This window comes from Oncorhynchus mykiss, chromosome 8 (genome assembly GCF_013265735.2).
Source record: "Oncorhynchus mykiss isolate Arlee chromosome 8, USDA_OmykA_1.1, whole genome shotgun sequence".
In the NCBI taxonomy this organism is placed as follows: Eukaryota; Metazoa; Chordata; class Actinopteri; order Salmoniformes; family Salmonidae; genus Oncorhynchus; species Oncorhynchus mykiss.
In genome coordinates, this window is record NC_048572.1 from 6,831,924 (window position 1) to 6,853,812 (window position 21,889).

The following is a 21,889-nucleotide window of genomic DNA, read 5'->3' on the forward strand; positions in this document are numbered from 1 at the left end:
AGAGAGGGAGAGATAAATAGAGAGTGAGGTACTGCATGCAAATAGACAAGTGAATAGAGATGGAAAGAATATATTTATTTGACTGTAGGAAGAGGAGGAGCAGCACGTTAGAAGAAGAGGGGGAGGAGCAGGTTCGAAGAAGACGAGGAGGAGGTTAGAAGAGGAGGAGGGAGGTTAGAAGAGAAGGGGGAGGAGGTTAGAAGAAGAGGAGGAGGAGGAGGGAGGTTAGAAGAGGAGGAGGTTACAAGAAGAGGAGGAGGAGGTTAGAAGAAGAGGAGGAGGAGGGAGGTTAGAAGAAGAGGAGGAGGAGGTTAGAAGAGGAGGAGGTTAGAAGAAGAGGAGGAGGAGGGAGGTTAGAAGAAGAGGGAGGATAGAAGAGGAGGAGGTTAGAAGAGGAGGATGAGGGAGGTTAGAAGAGGAGGAGGTTAGAAGAAGAGAAGGGAGGTTAGAAGAAGAGGGGGAGGAGGTCTGAGACCTTGATCTCTGGTGGCGGTGATACAAAAATAAACAGAGTAAAGAAAACAGCCAGACCTCTTCTCTTCTTCTCCTCTCCCCTCATCCCTCCTTTATCCCCTGAACCTCTTTTCCTCTCCCCTCATCTCTCCTTTATCCCCTGAACCTCTTCTCCTCTCCCCTCATCTCTCCTTTATCTCCTGAACCTCTTTTCCTCTCCCCTCATCTCTCCTTTATCCCCTGAACCTCTTCTTCTCCTCTCCCCGCATCCCTCCTTTATCCCCTGAACCTCTTCTCCTCCTCTCCCCTCCTTTATCCCCTGAACCTCTTCTCTTCTTCTCCTCTCCCCTCATCCCTCCTTTATCCCCTGAACCTCTTCTCCTCTTCTCCCCTCCTTTATCCCGTGAACCTCTTCTCTTCTCCTCCTCTCCCCTCATCCCTCCTTTATCCCCTGAACCTCTTCTCTTCTCCTCCTTTATCCTCTGAACCTCTTCTCCTCTCCCCTCATCCCTCCTTTATCCCCTGAACCTCTTCTCCTCTCCCCTCATCCCTCCTTTATCCCCTGAACCTCTTCTCCTCTCCCCTCATCCCTCCTTTATCCCCTGAACCTGGCGTATTTCATGTTGTATTGTTTCTGACTCTGACACAACCCCCCCTTGGTTTAGGCCAATAAGAAACAGCATTGGGAAGGAGACTGGCCATTGGTGCTCTATGATCTCTCTCTCTCTCTCTCACACACACACACACACGCACACACACACACACAGAGGTATCAGTGCAGGGCTGGCTAACCGCTAACATAACCAAAACACAAGGCATTGTTTATATCACTGGTGTGAACTGGTCGTCTGGAAGATGTGTGCTTGGTTTATACGATAGTCAATCCCCCCCCCCCCCCCCCCCCAGAGGCAGAGCTGGCCCCGAAGAAGGAGCCCTCCCCAGGAGAGGCCACAGCTCTGGAGACCCTGCTCAGAGGGGAGGGGCTACTGGAGAAGAAGAAAGACATCATCAAGGAGGACGAGACCCTTCTGGAGATACAGGTACGGCAAGAGAGAAGGGACACACACACAAAGGGGCAACAGTAGATGGGCCTTATTGGCACATATCATGCAACCAAATACAATAATGTTACATTTCTTTACATACAAGATCACACTTTTAAACTGTCACGATGGAAACGCAGAGAATTCCTGATTTGTAAATTGTGTCAAATATCTACTTTCTTTCCTCTGTCACTCCTCCTCCTCTCATCTCCTCCCCTTTTTACCTCCCTCCTGTGTTTACTCGTCTGTAGAGGGTCTTGGAAGCAGACGAGAATGGGGACGGTTTCCATGACGACGATGACTTTGAAGTGGACACTCCGAAGAGGAAGCAGAGGAAAGGAAGGGTGAGGAAGCCCCCCGAGAAGGGTCCTCTACGACATCAAAAGGAACATCAAATTCAACATACCAATTTAGGACCTGGAAAAAAAATACTTGAATCACATGTAGAACTCATTGCCCTTTATGGTTGTGAGGGGTCTGTGTACAATGTAACACCAAATAATGCATGCAGAGCAGAATTAGGCCGATACACGCTAATTATCAACATCCAGGCGAGACGTTAAATTCTACAACCACCTAAAAGGAACCAATTCCCAAACCTTCCAGAACAAAGCCATCACCTACAGAGAGATGAACCTGGAGAAGAGTCCCCTAAGCAAGCTGGTCCTGGGGCTCTGTTCACAAACACAGACCCCACAGAGCCCCAGGACAACAGCACAATTAGACCCAACCAAATCATGAGAAAACTAAAAGATAATTACTTGACACATTGGAAAGAATTAACAAAAAAACAGAGCAAACTAGAATGCTATTTGGCCCTAAACAGAGAGTACACAGTGGCAGAATACCTGACCACTGTGACTGACCCAAAATTAAGGAAAGCTTTGACTATGTAGAGACTCAGTGAGCATAGCCTTGCTATTGAGAAAGGCCGCCGTAGACAGACCTGGCTCTCAAGAGAAGACAGGCCATGTGCACACTGCCCACAAAATGAGGTGGAAACTGAGCTGCACTTCCTAACCTCCTGCCCAATGTATGACCATATTAGAGACACATATTTCTCTCAGATTACACAGACCCACAAAGAGTTTGAAAACAAAACAAATTTTGATAAACTCCCATATCTACTGGGTGAAATACCACAGTGTGCTGTCACAGCAGCAAGATGTATGACCTGTTGCCACGAGAAAAGGGCAACCAGTGAAGAACAAACACCATTGTAAATACAACCCATATTTATTTGAAATGTCTTTTATTCTTTTTGGAACTTTCGCGAGTGTAATATTTTCTGTTCATTTTATATTGTTCATTTCACGTGTGTTCATTATCTATTTCACTTGCTTTGGCAAAGAGAGAGAGAGAGAGCGAAAGAGGTCTAGTGTGGTGTGACATCATGTATTTTTCTTCACAGGGCAGAGGGTCCAGTCGCAGGAGGACAGAAGCTGCTACCAACGATGATGTGGATAAACCTTACGTCTGTGACAGTAAGACAAAATACAACAACAACAACAGACATCTCCTGTAAGATTGTGAATGGCGTCTTTTCGGGTAACAGGGTTAGATTGATGACAGGCCGAGACCAGAGTAGCTGGTTCCTGATCGGAATATTATGAACCAAATTTTGAGTTCAAACTTTTTTTTAACTCAATTCAATCCGTAGTGCTGAAGATCTGCTTAATGGCGCGATTAATGTTCCCGCGGTCGCAAACGACGTCGGCTCAATCGGAAAGCTTACAACACAGATATTCTGCGCCACGGATTGACTCTTTAACTTTTCTGAATCCCACTTCTAACAGGAAATTACCTGTTATTGAGTCTCACTGTTCTCTATTATCTTACTGTTATCAAGGTCTGTCTGTATCTGGACATGGTTAAGATACACTACATGACCAAAAGTATGTGGACACCTGCTCGTCTAACATCACATTCCATAAATGTCAGGCATTAATATGGAGTTGTTCCTCCTCTTTGCTGCTACAACAGCCCCTAGTCTTCTGGAGGCTTTCCACTAGATATTGGAACATTGCTGTAGGGACTTGCTTCCATTCAGCCACAAGAGCATTAGTGAGGTCAGTCACCGATGTTGGCCTGGCTCGATTAGGCAGCGATCCAATTGATCCCAAAGGTGACTGATGGGGTTGAGGACAGGGCTCTGTGCAGGCCAGTCAAGTTCTTCCACACCGATCTCAACAAACCATTTTGGTATGGACTTCGCTTTGTGCACGGTTGCATCGTCTTGCTGAAACAAGGAAAGGGCTTTCCCCAAACTGTTTCCACAAAGTTGGAAGCACAGAATCTTCTAGAATTTCATTGTGTGCTGTAGCGTTAAGATTTCCGTCGGACTGCCTGATCTTGAAGCGTGATTCATCACTCCAGAGAACGTGTTTCCACTACTCCGATGGCGACGAGCTTTACACCACTCCAGCCGACACGTGGCATTTTGCGCGTGGTGGTCTTAGGCTTGTGTGCGCCTGCTTTGCAATGGAAACCCGTTTCATGAAGCTCCCGACGAACAGTTCTTGTGTTGACGTTGCTTCCAGAGGCAGTTTGGGACTCGGTAGTGAGTGTTGCAACCGAGGACAGACCATATTTACACGCTATGCGCTTCAGCACTCGGCGGTCCCGTTCTGTGAGCTTGTCTGGCCTACCACTTTGCGGCTGAGCCGTTGTTGCTCCTAGACATTTCCACTTCACAGTGACAGCACTTACAGTTGACCGGGGCAGCTCTAGCAAGGCAGAAATTTGACCAACTGACATGTTTGGAAAGGTGCCATCCTGCCACGTTGAAAGTCGCTGAGCTCTTCAGGACGGGCCAATGTTTGTCTATAGCGATTGCGTGGCTGTGTGCTCGGTTTTATACACCTGTCAGCAACGGGTGTGGCTGAAATCCACTAATTTGAAGTGGTGTCCACATACTTTTGTATATATAGTGTAGCTTCAGATCAATAACCTTATTTGACTTTCCTTGGGGTGAGAGAAGCCTCTGTTCCCTCTCTAGCATGTCGGACGTTAGCATAGCATGCTACTTCTACCTCAATGAAAACATGGGAGGACCTGGTACTCATATCATGAGATATTATAGCCTCTTTGAATGAAACTCTTATTTTTGTTGTTTTTCTTTCTTTCTTTGTTCTTTTTCTTTTCGTGTGCTCTGTTCCTTCCTTTCCAGACAGAAACAAACAAAAGCATGAGTCAAAAACTGCCGACTCGGGTATCTGGATATGCGCGTGTCCTCTTTTCTCCGTGTGGCTTCTCTCTTAACGACAAGATCAGGGACTACCGGGGTTTGTTTGATTTGAGCTAGCATGGGGGTCACGTTCAGACGGGTTCAAAGTTTACACCACATCCAGGCCTATAAACAGATATGCTTATATTTAAAATGTAGAATACAGAAGGATGTAAGATACAAGATGTGTCTGTTGCACCCTCCTGAATGGGGCCCTGGTTGTCTTTCTGTTTCTGCTTTGGCTAACAATAGCCAAGGCTAAAGTAGAAATGCATCTGGCTACCAGCTAAACCAATCTAAGCAATCTGTCGCTATTATGCTTACTAATTGCATAAGCATATGATTATTGCATTCTTAGACCAAAGCAAGCTTGCATGGCGCTAACATAACTTTACGGTATCTGCTGGTTTGTTATCAAGTTGCTGGGGAAGAATGATCTTTGACCATCAGCTGAGCTAACGCATGTTTCTGTAGTGTTGTAACGATGCTGTCACAGACAACCTAACCTGCTGTCACAGACAACCTAACCCGCTGTCACTGGGGTTTCTGGGGAATACAGACAACCTAACCTGCTGTCACTATGGTTTCTGGGTATCACAGACAACCTAACCTGCTGTCACTATGGTTTCTGGGTATTACAGACAACCTAACCCGCTGTCACTATGTTTTCTGGGTATTACAGACAACCTAACCTGCAGTCACTGTGATGTTACCACACAACCTAACCTGCTGTCACTATGATTTCTGGGTATTACAGACAACCTAACCTGCTGTCACTATGGTTTCTGGGTATTACAGACAACCTAACCCGCTTTCACTATGGTTTCTGGGTATTACAGACAACCTAACCTGCAGTCACTGTGATGTTACCACACAACCTAACCTGCTGTCACTATGATTTCTGGGTATTACAGACAACCTAACCTGCTGTCACTATGGTTTCTGGGTATTACAGACAACCTAACCCGCTGTCACTATGGTTTCTGGGTATTACAGACAACCTAACCTGCTGTCACTATGGTTTCTGGGTATTACAGACAACCTAACCTGCTGTCACTATGGTTTCTGGGTATTACAGACAACCTAACCTGCTGTCACTATGGTTTCTGGGTATTACAGACAACCTAACCTGCTGTCACTATGGTTTCTGGGTATTACAGACAACCTAACCTGCTGTCACTATGGTTTCTGGGTATTACAGACAACCTAACCTGCTGTCACTATGGTTTCTGGGTATTACAGACAACCTAACCTGCTGTCACTATGGTTTCTGGGTATCACAGACAACCTAACCCGCTGTCACTATGGTTTCTGGGTATTACAGACAACCTAACCTGCTGTCACTATGGTTTCTGGGTATTACGGACAACCTAACCTGCTGTCACTATGGTTTCTGGGTATTACAGACAACCTAACCTGCTGTCACTATGGTTTCTGGGTATTACAGACAACCTAACCTGCTGTCACTATGGTTTCTGGGTATTACAGACAACCTAACCTGCTGTCACTATGGTTTCTGGGTATTACAGACAACCTAACCTGCTGTCAACTATGGTTTCTGGGTATTACAGACAACCTAACCTGCTGTCACTATGGTTTCTGGGTATTACAGACAACCTAACCTGCTGTCACTATGGTTTCTGGGTATTACAGACAACCTAACCTGCTGTCACTATGGTTTCTGGGTATCACAGACAATCTAACCCACTGTCACTATGGTTTCTGGGTATTACAGACAACCTAACCTGCTGTCACTATGGTTTCTGGGTATCACAGACAATCTAACCCACTGTCACTGTGATGTTACCAGACAACCTAACCTACTGTCACTATGGTTTCTGGGTATCACAGACAACCTAACCTACTGTCACTATGGTTTCTGGGTATTACAGACAACCTAACCTACTGTCACTATGGTTTCTGGGTATTACAGACAACCTAACCTGCTGTCACTGTGATGTTACCAGACAACCTAACCTACTGTCACTATAGTTTCTGGGTATTACAGACAACCTAACCTACTGTCACTATGGTTTCTGGGTATTACAGACAACCTAACCTACTGTCACTATGGTTTCTGGGTATCACAGACAATCTAACCCGCTGTCACTGTGATGTTACCAGACAACATAACCTGTGTTAGAAAACAACATTCTCAACCGTGTTCACAGAGTGGTCACCATTTCCCCACATATTTTTTTTTACAGTGTCTTTTTCGAGTGTTACAGTGCTGTGTCTTTCTAGGGAGTCCTTTCATAAAGACGTTGTTAGTTTTAGGGATCCTAGGCTACTCTCCTAGTAGGAATGTTCTGGTAGATGACTTCCCTTGTATTGTTGTTAGTTAGATATATAGAAGTGTCAATCCTCTTCAGATAAAGCCCTCCCCAGTAAGACATTGAGGACCTAGTGAACGGTTGGTCCCTTTGTCCTGAATGCTGGGTCGTCTTCAGTAGTGCACACAAGTAGCAAAACGCTTTAAAAAAAAATTAGATTTCAGTTACGACCAGTGTTTCCCTCCGTTTCAAAACAATTTCCTCATGTTCTGTGGTTCTAATGGATTCTAATGCTTCTGTGTTCTACAGTCTGTGGCAAACGCTACAAGAACCGCCCAGGCCTGAGTTATCACTACGCCCACACACACCTGGCTGAGGAGGAAGGGGAGGAGGAGGAGAGGGAGGAAGAGATGCCACCGACCCCGCCACCACACCGACCAGACCCAGACCCAGACAACCACAAACGTAAGAGACGACCGTCTGACCAGGGTTTAAACTAAATGCTTAGTAGTAGTACAGGGTTATAACTTGATGATGGAATGACACCCTATTATCTCTGACATAGCATACCACTGTTGAATGGAGTTTATTATCTCTGACATACCACTGTCGAATGGAGTGTATTTTCTCTGACATAGCATACCACTGTTGAATGGAGTTTATTATCTCTGACATAGCATACCACTGTCGAATGGAGTGTATTATCTCTGACATAGCACTGTTGAATGGAGTGTATTATCTCTGACATACCACTGTTGAATGGAGTGTATTATCTCTGACATACCACTGTTGAATGGAGTGTATTATCTCTGACATACCATTGTTGAATGGAGTGTATTATCTCTGACATACCACTGTTGAATGGAGTGTATTATCTCTGACATACCACTGTTGAATGGAGTGTATTATCTCTGACATACCACTGTTGAATGGAGTGTTTTATCTCTGACATACCACTGTTGAATGGAGTGTATTATCTCTGACATACCACTGTCGTATGGAGTTTATTATCTCTGACATACCACTGTCGAATGGAGTGTATTATCTCTGACATACCACTGTTGAATGGAGTGTATTATCTCTAACATACCACTGTTGAATGGAGTGTATTATCTCTGACATACCACTGTTGAATGGAGTGTATTATCTCTGCCATACCACTGTTGAATGGAGTGTATTATCTCTGACATACCACTGTTGAATGGAGTGTATTATCTCTGACATACCACTGTCGAATGGAGTGTATTATCTCTAACATACCACTGTTGAATGGAGTGTATTATCTCTGACATACCACTGTTGAATGGAGTGTATTATCTCTGCCATACCACTGTTGAATGGAGTGTATTATCTCTGACATACCACTGTTGAATGGAGTGTATTATCTCTGCCATACCACTGTTGAATGGAGTTTATTATCTCTGACATACCACTGTCGTATGGAGTTTATTATCTCTGACATACCACTGTTGAATGGAGTGTATTATCTCTGACATACCACTGTTGAATGGAGTGTATTATCTCTAACATACCACTGTTGAATGGAGTGTATTATCTCTGACATACCACTGTTGAATGGAGTTTATTATCTCTGACATACCACTGTTGAATGGAGTGTATTATCTCTGACATACCACTGTTGAATGGAGTGTATTATCTCTGACATACCACTGTTGAATGGAGTGTATTATCTCTGACATACCACTGTTGAATGGAGTGTATTATCTCTGACATACCACTGTTGAATGGAGTTTATTATCTCTGACATACCACTGTTGAATGGAGTGTATTATCTCTGACATACCACTGTTGAATGGAGTGTATTATCTCTGACATACCACTGTTGAATGGAGTGTACTAGATAAGGAATTAATTTGTATTTAACTAGGCAAGTCAGTCAAGAACAAATTCTTATTTACAATGACGGCATCCCAAAAGGCCTCCTGCAGGGACAGCGGGGGGGAGGGGGAGGGGGGGGGGAATCTGTGGAAAGAACTGAAAACTGCAGTTCACAAATGCTCTCCATCCAACCTCACTGAGCTCGAGCTGTTTTGCAAGGAGGAATGGGAAAAAAATTCAGTCTCTCGATGTGCAAAACTGATAGAGACATACCCCAAGCGACTTACAGCTGTAAAAGGTCGCAAAGTTCAAGGGGGCCGAATACTTTCGCAAGGCACTGTATATCCTCCTATACAGCCCAGGGGCAGTAGACTGTTCCATCGTTCCTAACGAGGAGATAGATACTGTATAGATATCTATATTTTGTGTTTCTATACAGCTCAGAGGGCAGTAGACTGTTCCATCGTTCCTAACGAGGAGATAGATACTGTATAGATATCTATATTTTGTGTTTCTATACAGCTCAGAGGGCAGTAGACTGTTCCATCGTCCCTAACGAGGAGATAGATACTGTGTAGTAATCTATATATATCCTCCTATACAGCCCAGGGGCAGTAGACTGTTCCATCGTTCCTAACGAGGAGATAGATACTGTATAGATATCTATATTTTGTGTTTCTATACAGCTCAGAGGGCAGTAGACTGTTCCATCGTCCCTAACGAGGAGATAGATACTGTATAGTAATCTATATTTTGTGTTTCTATACAGCTCAGAGGGCAGTAGACTGTTCCATCGTTCCTAACGAGGAGATAGATACTGTGTAGTAATCTATATATATCCTCCTATACAGCCCAGGGGCAGTAGACTGTTCCATCGTTCCTAACGAGGAGATAGATACTGTATAGATATCTATATTTTGTGTTTCTATACAGCTCAGAGGGCAGTAGACTGTTCCATCGTCCCTAACGAGGAGATAGATACTGTATAGTAATCTATATTTTGTGTTTCTATACAGCTCAGAGGGCGGCAGATGGCTCCATCATCCCTAACGACTACTGTGACTTCTGTCTGGGAGACTCTGACTCTAACAGGAAGACTGGCCAGGCTGAGGAGCTGGTGTCCTGCTCTGACTGCGGTCGCTCCGGTGAGTAGACTGCTCTACAGACTGCTGTACAGACTGCACTACAGACTGCTGTACAGACTGTATAGACTGCACTACAGACTGCACTACAGACTGCTGTACAGACTGTACAGACTGCACTACAGACTGCACTACACACTGTATAGACTGCACTACAGACTGCACTACACACTGTATAGACTGCACTACAGACTGCACTACAGACTGCACTACACACTGTATAGACTGCACTACAGACTGCACTACAGACTGCACTACACACTGTATAGACTGCCCTACAGACTGCTGTACAGACTGCACTACAGACTGCTCTACAGACTGCTGTACAGACTGCACTACAGACTGCTGTACAGACTGCACTACAGACTGCTGTACAGACTGTATAGACTGCACTACAGACTGCACTACAGACTGCTGTACAGACTGTACAGACTGCACTACAGACTGCACTACAGACTGCACTACAGACTGCACTACAGACTGTATAGACTGTACTACAGACTGCACTACAGACTGCACTACAGACTGTATAGACTGTACTACAGACTGCACTACAGACTGCACTACAGACTGCTCTACAGACTGCTCTACAGACTGCTCTACAGACTGCACTACAGACTGTACTACAGACTGCTCTACAGACTGCTCTACAGACTGCTCTACAGACTGCTCTACAGACTGCACTACAGACTGCTCTACACACTGTATAGACTGCACTACAGACTGTACTACAGACTGCACTACAGACTGCACTACAGACTGCTCTACAGACTGCTCTACAGACTGCTCTACAGACCGCTCTACAGACTGCACTACAGACTGCTCTACAAACTGCTCTACAGACTGCACTACAGACTGCTGTACAGACTGCACTACAGACTGCTCTACAGACTGCACTATAGACTGCTCTACAGACTGCACTACAGACTGCTCTACAGACTGCACTACAGACTGCACTACAGACTGCTCTTTAGACTGCTCTACAGACTGCACTACAGACTGCTCTACAGACTGCACTACAGACTGCTCTACAGACTGCTCTACAGACTGCACTACAGACTGCTCTACAGACTGCTCTACAGACTGCTCTACAGACTGCACTACAGACTGCACTACAGACTGCTCTACAGACTGCTCTACAGACTGCTCTACAGACTGCTCTACAGACTGCACTACAGACTGCTGTACAGACTGCACTACAGACTGCACTGTAGCAAGGCCAAGCTGCGTCCTTCATGGCTAGAGATACCCACACTTTAAAACTGTAAATATATTCCTCTAATGTTACACAATGTAATATAGCCAAGGATGACTTCAGTCTAGTAATGTTAGAGATAGTCATGTTTAGCCTTTATTACTTTGATTCCAATAAACCAATTTGAAATGAAATCACTATAAACAGTAGCAGACAAGTGTTGAATCCCACCATATCTACTCTGTCCAGTCGTGAACATTAAGGACACCGACGCTGGTCAGATAGGTCACAAATCCTCAGAGGTATTAATTAATTCACAATCAAAAAAATGTCCTCTACCTTCATCATCAATTCAGAGTGATTGCTCATTTCAAACTCACAGCTCACAACTCACACAAAGCTCATGTCAGAGACTTTTTCAGTTGATTGTTGCTTTGCTCTCCTGGCTGATGTATTCACGCTAGCTGGTCAGAGCCGTGGGGGAGCAGGAAGACAGGAAAGAAGACGAGCGTTCTCTGGAAGAGTTGTTCTGTATTCACGCTAGCTGGCCGGAGCGACGATAGACAGGAGCAGGAAGACTGGAAAGAAGACGAGCGTTCTCTCGAAGAGTTGTTCTGCGACGCGTAGCCTAGTGGTTAGAGCGTTGGACTAGTAACCGGAAGGTTGCAAGTTCAAACCCCCGAGCTGACAAGGTACAAATCTGTCGTTCTGCCCCTGAACAAGGCAGTTAACCCACTGTTCCTAGGGCCGTCATTGAAAATAAGAATTGGTCCTTAACTGACTTGCCTAGTTAAATAAAGGTAAAAAATAAATTAAAGTAAAAAGCGAGTCAACCGTCTTTGAGGACGTCGAGCTGGAGGACATTTTTGTTTTCCGACGATGAAGACAATCGGTGCTGAGACAGAATTATTTTTCTTCAAAAGCAAAATAATTTGCAGAAAAAACTGCAGATTCTTTTTATGTTTTCTGGACCTTTTGTAGATACTTTAAGTCAGGGAATGTTATTTTCCTACAAAACAAACTCTTGAGAGCAAAGGATGGACATCAAGGCATCTGTTGCTGTTTGAGAGAGCTTTTTCTTGTTCTTCCTCTGAAGGAGAAAAGCCAGTGCTGTTCTGTATAACATGGATTTAATAATTTAGTAAAGCCTAAATAGTTCAAGAATTGACCGGAATTAAACCCAAATATAAACTGGTCCTATACCTCTTGAGCATGCTGCTGTTACCTCTGGACTGTAAGGGTGTGGAGGAGGGGTGTACTTGGACCCTGAGTCACTCCATTGGTCAGAGAGGACAGTTAGCCGAGAGGTAAGAGCCAATCGGCATCTTCTTGTCCCTCTCTCTCTCTCTCTCTCTCTCTCTGTAGAGACCATTGAAACCCGGCTGGTGTAGGAACACATGGAAAGAAGATGATTGGATAAATGTGGCAGTCATTGTTCCACCACCATAGGATGGAAGATATTACCTATCCAAATACCAAGACAATCACACATTCACTCTGGCTCTTGGGTCCAAGATGGGGTCGAAAATGTTTCTAGCAACTTACCTTTAATTGATCAATGACACAGTCATTTCCCATTCGATTCAATCCCCTTACTTTAATGCATCATCCTGTTATATTCCTTCTTCTCTTTCCATACAGGCTACAATTATCTCCATGACATAGCCAGGACAGAGACTGACTGTCAGGACGTAGCCAGGACAGAGACTGGCTGTCATGACGTAGCCATGACAGAGACTGACTGTCAGGATGTAGCCAGGACAGAGACTGACTGTCATGACGTAGCCACGACAGAGACTGACTGTCATGACGTAGCCACGACAGAGACTGACTGTCAGGACGTAGCCAGGACAGAGACTGACTGTCAGGACGTAGCCAGGGCAGAGACTGACTGTCATCATGTAGCCCATAATTCTGCAAAAATATCCTTCATGTACAATGCAAAACCCAAATAATGCAGAGCAGAATTAGGCCGATGCCCGCTAATTATCAAAATCCAGAAAAGAGCCGTTAAATTCTACAACCACCTAAAAGAAAGTGATGCCCAAACCTTACATAACAAAGCCATCACCTACAGAGAGATGAACCTGGAGAAGAGTCCCCTGAGCCAGCTGGTCCTGGGGCTCTGTTCACAGACCCCACAGAGCCTCAGGACAGCAACACAATTAGACCCAACCAAATTATGAGAAAACAAAAAGAGAACTATTTGAAACACTAGATAGAATCAACCCAAAAAAACAGAGCAAACTAGAATGCTATTTGGCCCTAAACAGAGAGTACACAGTGGCAGAATACCTGTCCACTGTGACTGGCCCAAACTTAAGGAAAGCTTTGACTATGTACAGACTCAGTGAGAATAGCCTTGCTATTGAGAAAGGCCACCTTAGCCGGTCTTCTCTTGAGTGCCAGGTCTGCCTATGTGCTCACTGCCCACAAAATGAGGTGGAAACTGACCATATTAGAGATACATATTTCCCTCAGATTACAGAGATCCACAAAGAATTCGAAAACAAATCAAACATTAATAAACACCTGTGTCTGTTAGGCGAAATACCGCGATGTGCCGTCACAGCAGTAAGATGTGTGACCCGTTAAAACAGGCCAACCAGTGAAGAACAAACAACATTGTAAATAAAACCAATATGTATCTGTTTACTTCACTTACTATTCATACTACAACTGTTTACACATTGTTAAAAACACTGTTCATACCAGATTTAGTTTCTTTTCACTTTTGTTTGTTTATTTGACTTACTTTGGCAGTGTAGAGAGAGAGAGAGAGAGAGAGAGAGAGAGAGAGAGAGAGAGAGAGAGAGAGAGAGAGAGAGAGAGAGAGAGAGAGAGAGAGAGAGAGAGAGAGAGAGAGAGAGAGAGAGAGAGAGAGAGAGAGAGAGAGAGAGAGAGAGAGAGAGAGAGAGAGAGAGAGAGAGAGAGAGAGAGAGAGAGAGAGAGAGAGAGAGAGAGAGAGAGAGAGAGAGAGAGAGAGAGAGAGAGAGAGAGAGAGAGAGAGAGAGAGAGAGAGAGAGAGAGAGACAGAGAGAGACAGAGAGAGACAGAGAGACAGACACACACACAGAGTTGGTTGCGTGCCCGGTCCAATGATTGTCTCTGCCAGGACTGTTTGGTTTCAGAGAGATGAGTGCTTATGGCTCATTGATATCCCATTGACACTGATGAGAACTCACTTGTGGTTTTATGAATGGGTAACGTGTGTTATTCTGACAGCTCCGTTATAGTAAAGTAGGCCGGTCACAAGCCCGCTATACTTAAGTCAGAAAACATGTTTTGTTCGTTTGTTGGCAATGTGATTTTAGCCACAACTTGTCATAGACATATGAATGACAGATACCCATGTCTGCTGTGTTCATTTCGACATACAGCAGAACTCATTGACCATTATTGCAGTTTATTAAACAAATCAGAGCTGATTGCGTTTTTCTGCATTGAGTTGTAATGTAAATGAGTCTCTTTCCCTCCCTCCCTCTTTCCCTCCTTCCCTCCTTCCCTCCTTCCCTCCCTCCCTCCCTAGGCCACCCAACCTGTCTGCAGTTCACAGACAACATGATGATGGCGGTGAAGACCTACCAGTGGCAGTGCATCGAGTGCAAGTCCTGCAGCCTCTGCGGCACCTCAGAGAACGACGTAAGTGAGATGGATAACCGTTCCCAGACCTGTTATTCAAAAAGTGCCTACTCTGAGCCCAGAGGATTCCTTAAAACTCTAGTCAGCTCCCGTAACTACCTAGCCTTTAGTTCAGCGGGCTACCGTTGTTCTCGACAGGTCAGTTCACAGTGGGAGGGATTCAGCATTGTGTCAGTTGTATTATGTCTGCGATGTGGTGTTGTGTCAGTTACCGCCCTGTGTCAGTTACCATCCTGTGTCAGTTACCATCCTGTGTCAGTTACCACACAGTCAGTTACCATCCTGTGTCAGTTACCACACCGTGTCAGTTACCACACAGTCAGTTATCATCCTGTGTCAGTTACCACAGTGTGTCAGTTACCACAGTGTGTCAGTTACCACCCTGTGTCAGTTACCATCCTGTGTCAGTTACCACATTTTGTCAGTTACCACAGTGTGTCAGTTACCATCCTGTGTCAGTTACCACATTGTGTCAGTTACCATCCTGTGTCAGTTACCACACAGTGTCAGTTACCGCCCTGTGTCAGTTACCATCCTGTGTCAGTTACCACACCGTGTCAGTTACCACACAGTCAGTTATCATCCTGTGTCAGTTACCATCCTGTGTCAGTTACCACAGTGTGTCAGTTACCACCCTGTGTCAGTTACCATCCTGTGTCAGTTACCACATTTTGTCAGTTACCACAGTGTGTCAGTTACCACCCTGTGTCAGTTACCACATTGTGTCAGTTACCATCCTGTGTCAGTTACCACACAGTGTCAGTTACCGCCCTGTGTCAGTTACCATCCTGTGTCAGTTACCACACAGTCAGTTACCATCCTGTGTCAGTTACCACACCGTGTCAGTTACCATCCTGTGTCAGTTACCACACAGTCAGTTACCATCCTGTGTCAGTTACCACACCGTGTCAGTTACCATCCTGTGTCAGTTACCACACAGTCAGTTACCATCCTGTGTCAGTTACCACATTGTGTCAGTTACCACACCGTGTCAGTTACCACACAGTCAGTTATCATCCTGTGTCAGTTACCATCCTGTGTCAGTTACCACAGTGTGTCAGTTACCACCCTGTGTCAGTTACCACCCTGTGTCAGTTACCACATTTTGTCAGTTACCACAGTGTGTCAGTTACCACCCTGTGTCAGTTACCACATTGTGTCAGTTACCATCCTGTGTCAGTTACCACACAGTGTCAGTTACCACACAGTGTCAGTTACCACATTGTCAGTTACCACATTGTGTCAGTTACCATCCTGTGTCAGTTACCATCCTGTGTCAGTTACCACACAGTGTCAGTTACCACACTGTGTCAGTTACCACATTGTGTCAGTTACCACCCTGTGTCAGTTACCACCCTGTGTCAGTTACCATCCTGTGTCAGTTACCACACAGTCAGTTATCATCCTGTGTCAGTTACCACATTGTGTCAGTTACCATCCTGTGTCAGTTACCACATCGTGTCAGTTACCATCCTGTGTCAGTTACCACACAGTGTCAGTTACCACACAGTGTCAGTTACCACATTGTGTTAACATTGTGTGTTTGTCTCTGTAGGACCAGCTGTTGTTCTGTGACGACTGTGACAGAGGATACCACATGTACTGTCTGAAGCCCCCCATGACCAAACCTCCTGAAGGTAAGACCACTGGACAGTGCAGTATACATTATAAAGACAAACGTCAAGACATTAAACAGAGGCACAGTACTTACAACTACCAGCACATGAACACAGCGTTGCATTTCTTGTCCACAACAAGAAGATCAAGTGTTTTGACTCACCCCCCCCCCCTTCTCTCTCCTCTCTACATCTCTCTCTCTCCTCTCTACATCTCTCTCCCCCTCCTCTCTACATCTCTCTCTCCCTCCTCTCTACATCTCTCTCCCCCTCCTCTCTACATCTCTCTCCCCCTCCTCTCTACATCTCTCTCTCCCTCCTCTCTACATCTCTCTCTCCTCTCTACATTTCTCTCTCCCCCTCCTCTCTACATTTCTCTCTCCCCCTCCTCTCTACATCTCTCTCCCCCTCCTCTCTACATCTCTCTCTCCCCCTCCTCTCTACATCTCTCTCTCCCCCTCCTCTCTACATCTCTCTCTCTCCCTCCTCTCTACATCTCTCTCTCCCCCTCCTCTCTACATCTCTCTCTCCCCCTCCTCTCTACATCTCTCTCCCCCTCCTCTCTACATCTCTCTCTCCCTCCTCTCTACATCTCTCTCCCCTCCTCCTCTCTACATCTCTCTCCCCCTCCTCTCTACATCTCTCTCTAACCCCTCCTCTCTACATCTCTCTCCCCTCCTCCTCTCTACATCTCTCTCTCCCTCCCCCTCCTCTCTAAATTGCTCTCTCTCCCCTCTACATCTCTCTCCCTCCCCCTCCTCTCTAAATCGCTCTCTCCCTCCTCCTCCTCTCTACATCGCTCTCTCTCCCTCCCCCTCCTCTCTACATCGCTCTCTCTCCCCTCTCTACATCTCTCTCCCTCCCCCTCCTCTCTAAATCGCTCTCTCTCCCCTCTCTACATCGCTCTCTCTCCCCTCATCTCTCTCCCTCCCCCTCCTCTCTAAATCGCTCTCTCCCCTCTCTACATCGCTCTCTCCCTCCCCCTCCTCTCTACATCGCTCTCTCTCCCTCCCCCTCCTCTCTAAATCGCTCTCTCTCCCCTCTCTACATCGCTCTCTCTCCCCTCTCTACATCGCTCTCTCTCCCTCCCCCTCCTCTCTAAATCGCTCTCTCCCCTCTCTACATCGCTCTCTCTCCCTCCCCCTCCTCTCTACATCGCTCTCTCTCCCTCCCCCTCCTCTCTACATCGCTCTCTCTCCCTCCCCCTCCTCTCTACATCGCTCTCTCTCCCTCCCCCTCCTCTCTACATCGCTCTCTCTCCCTCCCCCTCCTCTCTACATCGCTCTCTCTCCCTCCCCCTCCTCTCTACATCACTCTCTCTCCCCCTCCTCTCTACATCGCTCTCTCCCCCTCCTCTCTACATCGCTCTCTCTCTCTCCCTCCCCCTCCTCTCTACATCTCTCTCTCCCTCCCCCTCCTCTCTACATCGCTCTCTCTCCCCCTCCTCTCCCCCCGCCATCTCTCTCTCCCCCTCCTCTCTACATCTCTCTCCCCCTCCTCTCTCCCCCTCCTCTCTCTCTCCCCCCCTCTCTACATCTCCACCCTCCTCTCTCTCTCTCTCTCTCTCTCTCTCTCTAGGGAGCTGGAGCTGTCACCTGTGTTTGGATCTGTTGAAGGACAAGGCCTCAGCCTATGAAGAGCCATAGCATCACACACACCATAATGGATTTACAGGCTCAGGGCGTAATGTTCAGTCTCACCTCGTTCACTTTCTCAGTTTCTTGTGTGAGGAGAAAGTGCTACCCTCTACCTCTGAAATGGAAACACAACCCTACAGATGCAACACTTCTACAACATGCAATCCTTATCTGCCAATCAGTTCTCTACCTCACAACTTCCCAACCAATCACAGACAGAACCCAACAGGCAAACAGGAAATACATTCCACCAGTGATTTACCAGGTATCATGTGAGGTCATAATTAAGCGACATAGGTCAGGACCACTTTGAACCAAAATGTCATTCTGTGCTATAAAAAAAATGTATTTAATAAAAAAAATCCACAAAGTAGAGTAATTCGTTTAAATAGTAATCTTGTTCCACAGTGTTTGACACTGCTGTTGTACCATGTCGTCTCATCTGACTGTTAGCTAACTAGAGATGTTTGTCTTAGCTGAGATCAAAAAACACTTATGTGCCTGACAAGGAGAGTCTGTGTCTGTTTGACAAACATTTGATTTCGTTTCCAGTCCGGTCCTTGTTTAGATTTCACAGTGACGTTCTTTCATATTTTGCACCAAGACATATTAAATATTTGAAATAGCATTACTCACAGGACTTGTCAAACATCATTTTATCAAGGTGTAACGCAATCCCTCTTAGGGGGTCGTTGCAGCCACTATTTTATATTTCAGTTAGTTTTTTTTTTTATCCCAGTTTGTGGTTACTAGGATACTAAGTACCCAATGACAACGATCTAAACAGTTATTCATTTAAAACTGGTCGAAATGTCTGGTTGTTGTGACTGTTGCTGTGGACGGATGCTTTGTTTGATAGAGAAAGCAATGCAACACAGTGGCAGCCGTGCTCCACTTCAGAGTCCCCTATCTAAATCACGTTCCCATACAAGAGGACTTCAGAGTCCGCTATCTAAATCACGTTCCCATACAAGATGACTTCAGAGTCCCCTATCTAAATCACGTTCCCATACAAGAGGACTTCAGAGTCCGCTATCTAAATCACGTTCCCATACAAGATGACTTCAGAGTCCCCTATCTAAATCACGTTCCCATACAAGAGGACTTCAGAGTCCCCTATCTAAATCACGTTCCCATACAAGATGACTTCAGAGTCCGCAATCTAAATCACGTTCCCATACAAGATGACTTCAGAGTCCCCTATCTAAATCACGTTCCCATACAAGAGGACTTCAGAGTCCCCTATCTAAATCACGTTCCCATACAAGATGACTTCAGAGTCCCCTATCTAAATCACGTTACCATACAAGATGACTTCAGAGTCCCCTATCTAAATCACATTACCATACAAGATGACTTCAGAGTCCCCTATCTACATACAAGATTACTTCAGAGTCCCCTATCTAAATCACATTCCCATACAAGAGGACTTCAGAGTCCCCTATCTAAATCACGTTCCCATACAAGATGACTTCAGAGTCCCCTATCTAAATCATGTTACCATACAAGATGACTTCAGAGTCCCCTATCTAAATCACGTTCCCATACAAGAGGACTTCAGAGTCCCCTATCTACATACAAGATTACTTCAGAGTCCCCTATCTAAATCACTTTACCATACAAGATTACTTCAGAGTCCCCTATCTAAATCACGTTCCCATACAAGAGGACTTCAGAGTCCCCTATCTAAATCACGTTCCCATACAAGAGGACTTCAGAGTCCCCTATCTAAATCACCTTACCATACAAGATGACTTCACCCTATCTACATACAAGATTACTTCAGAGTCCCCTATCTAAATCACGTTCCCATACAAGAGGACTTCAGAGTCCCCTATCTAAATCACCTTACCATACAAGATGACTTCAGAGTCCCCTATCTAAATCACGTTCCCATACAAGAAGACTTCAGAGTCCCCTATCTAAATCACCTTACCATACAAGATGACAGAGATACAAGAGGTTTTAGCATGTCGTTTAAATAACTTTGTTGTTGTTGTTGTTGGGAAAATTGATGTAGGACATTGGGACAATTATAGGACTGCATCCATAGACCAGAGAGAGACATATTCACATAGAGACACAATCCATTCACACTGGGTCACAAACATACACAAGACACATACCTCGTAGCTCTACCACCACGTTTCAGTCGGTGAATGGTACAAGGCTATCGTTCGACTGGCGCGTAGGATACCTCGCATTGTCCGCGTTATCATGCGCGCGTTGTTTTTTTTTGTACATTTGTATCTTATGTTTTAGTAAATGTCAACTTGTTTTATAGGCTTCCCCTTCCACTTTGTATATCATTCAAAACTTTTACTGTAAAACTTTCCAAAATTCTTATATACCGATTCACGTTCTTCCACGTGAACATGGTGGCGATAGATTGCACTGAACAAGGTCATTATAGATTACATTATAGGACTATTGGATAGATTTTAAAGAACACGGAAACACAATCCTGAAACAGTGGTAGAAGACCTGAAATTGTTTTTAGCGATGTTGTTTTCAAAAAATGAAAAATAAAATTTAAAAAAGTATTTAATGCTAAAAAATGAATGACGACGTCATGACTGGAAATGTCTTACAGCTATTTTCTTATTTTGTTTTTGCGCTTTTGTGTTTGATATTGTTTCTCTCCTCAGACAATCATGAAGTAGACTAGATACTGCATATCGCTCGAGTACCCAAAGGGTACCCTATTCCCTATATAGTGCACTACTTTTGGGCCCTTGTTAACAGTAGTGCACTAATATAAGGAATAAGATGCCATTTTTGAGATGCATCCATGATGTTAATTAACATCTGAATGGTTTCCTTGGTTTCACCCCCCCCCCCCCCCCCCCCCCATGTGGGCTGTTTTAACAACTTCCTGTTTATATCACCATGCCAACTTCACACTCTTGAGAAATATGTGTGTCAATATAATTTTGTTTTATATTGGAGACCATCAATTATATATGGATACTATTTTGTGTCGGTTTTGGGTACATTGTTAAACGTTTGTATGTATGTTTTAGTTTTTTTTGTGTTGAAATAAAGATTTAGTCCTTGGTTAAACTCTTGACTAATTCATTTGTTTGAGCTGGTTAGTGATATTGCTCTGACATCTGTTTGACATTTCTTTAGTTAATACATGTGTTCTGGGATAACAGCATCCCGCTGAAAATGACTAGAATGTAAACATCTGTAAAAACCTCTCATCTTAGTGCAAGTCGAGGTCAAAGCTAGGCATCTACTGGCTCCATTTTGTAGGCCTATGGTTTTCACCTTCACATGGTACATGAGTGTTAGTACTTCCGTCTCTCTCTGCACATTTATACACCTGTTCCTTCTCTGTGATCATTACAGACAAGGAACAGTTTGTTGTGTCGTAGTTAAACCATCCAAGGCTTTTTAACTTTTAACCTTGATATATATTAGTAAGAGCTTGGGGGTCATTCAGGGACTTTTTTAGCCTTCACTCACAATTACATCCTTGTTTTTCAGGCCTGACGTCTGACCTCTCTATAATGGTCCCGTGTGACCCCTGCTTTCCCTGACTAGTAGTCTTCCTGAGCATGTTGAGAACCTTAGGGCCAGTCTGTTTGTGATATCAGGTCTTCCTGAGCATGTTGAGAACCTTAGTGCCAGTCTGTTTGTGGTATCAGGTCTTCCTGAGCATGTTGAGAACCTTAGTGCCAGTCTGTTTGTGGTATCAGGTCTTCCTGAGCATGTTGAGAACCTTAGTGCCAGTCTGTTTGTGGTATCAGGTCTTCCTGAGCATGTTGAGAACCTTAGGGCCAGTCTGTTTGTGGTATCAGGTCTTCCTGAGCATGTT

General features: G+C 44.9%; 2 protein-coding genes across 4 annotated transcripts in view; both read left to right on the forward strand.

The window, feature by feature from the left end:
• Nucleotides 1–21,129, forward strand: part of dpf3 (D4, zinc and double PHD fingers, family 3) — a 50,999-nt gene extending 29,870 nt beyond the window's left edge. For 2 of the 3 annotated variants that reach the window (XM_036984636.1, XM_036984635.1), the window contains exons 4-11: nt 1,360–1,493; nt 1,748–1,840; nt 2,908–2,980; nt 7,305–7,460; nt 9,851–9,979; nt 14,701–14,813; nt 16,369–16,450; nt 18,008–21,129. In XM_036984636.1, the coding sequence (XP_036840531.1) occupies nt 1,360–1,493; nt 1,748–1,840; nt 2,908–2,980; nt 7,305–7,460; nt 9,851–9,979; nt 14,701–14,813; nt 16,369–16,450; nt 18,008–18,075 (848 nt within the window). In that variant the 3' untranslated portion in view covers nt 18,076–21,129. Of the gene's footprint in view, nt 1–1,359; nt 1,494–1,747; nt 1,841–2,907; nt 2,981–7,304; nt 7,461–9,850; nt 9,980–12,536; nt 13,229–14,700; nt 14,814–16,368; nt 16,451–18,007 lie in introns of those variants that run through there. The other variant, XM_036984637.1, reaches the window with a different exon arrangement.
• On the forward strand, nt 18,497–21,129 carry LOC118965594. The gene is made up of 4 exons (XM_036986818.1): nt 18,497–18,514; nt 18,926–19,411; nt 19,443–19,767; nt 19,836–21,129. Exons 1-4 carry the CDS (start codon nt 18,497–18,499, stop codon nt 19,928–19,930), a joined length of 924 nt encoding a protein of 307 aa, XP_036842713.1. The 3' UTR covers nt 19,931–21,129.
• Nucleotides 21,130–21,889: the final 760 nt, after the last annotated feature.

What these genes read in the sequence shown, in the direction of transcription:
- LOC118965594 (XM_036986818.1), top strand. An exon ending in CCTATCTAAATCACATTACC is followed by an intron (nt 19,412 to 19,442) that starts ATACAAGATGAC and finishes TCCCCTATCTAC; the next exon opens with ATACAAGATTACTTCAGAGT. An exon ending in CCTATCTAAATCACGTTCCC is followed by an intron (nt 19,768 to 19,835) that starts ATACAAGAGGAC and finishes CACCCTATCTAC; the next exon opens with ATACAAGATTACTTCAGAGT.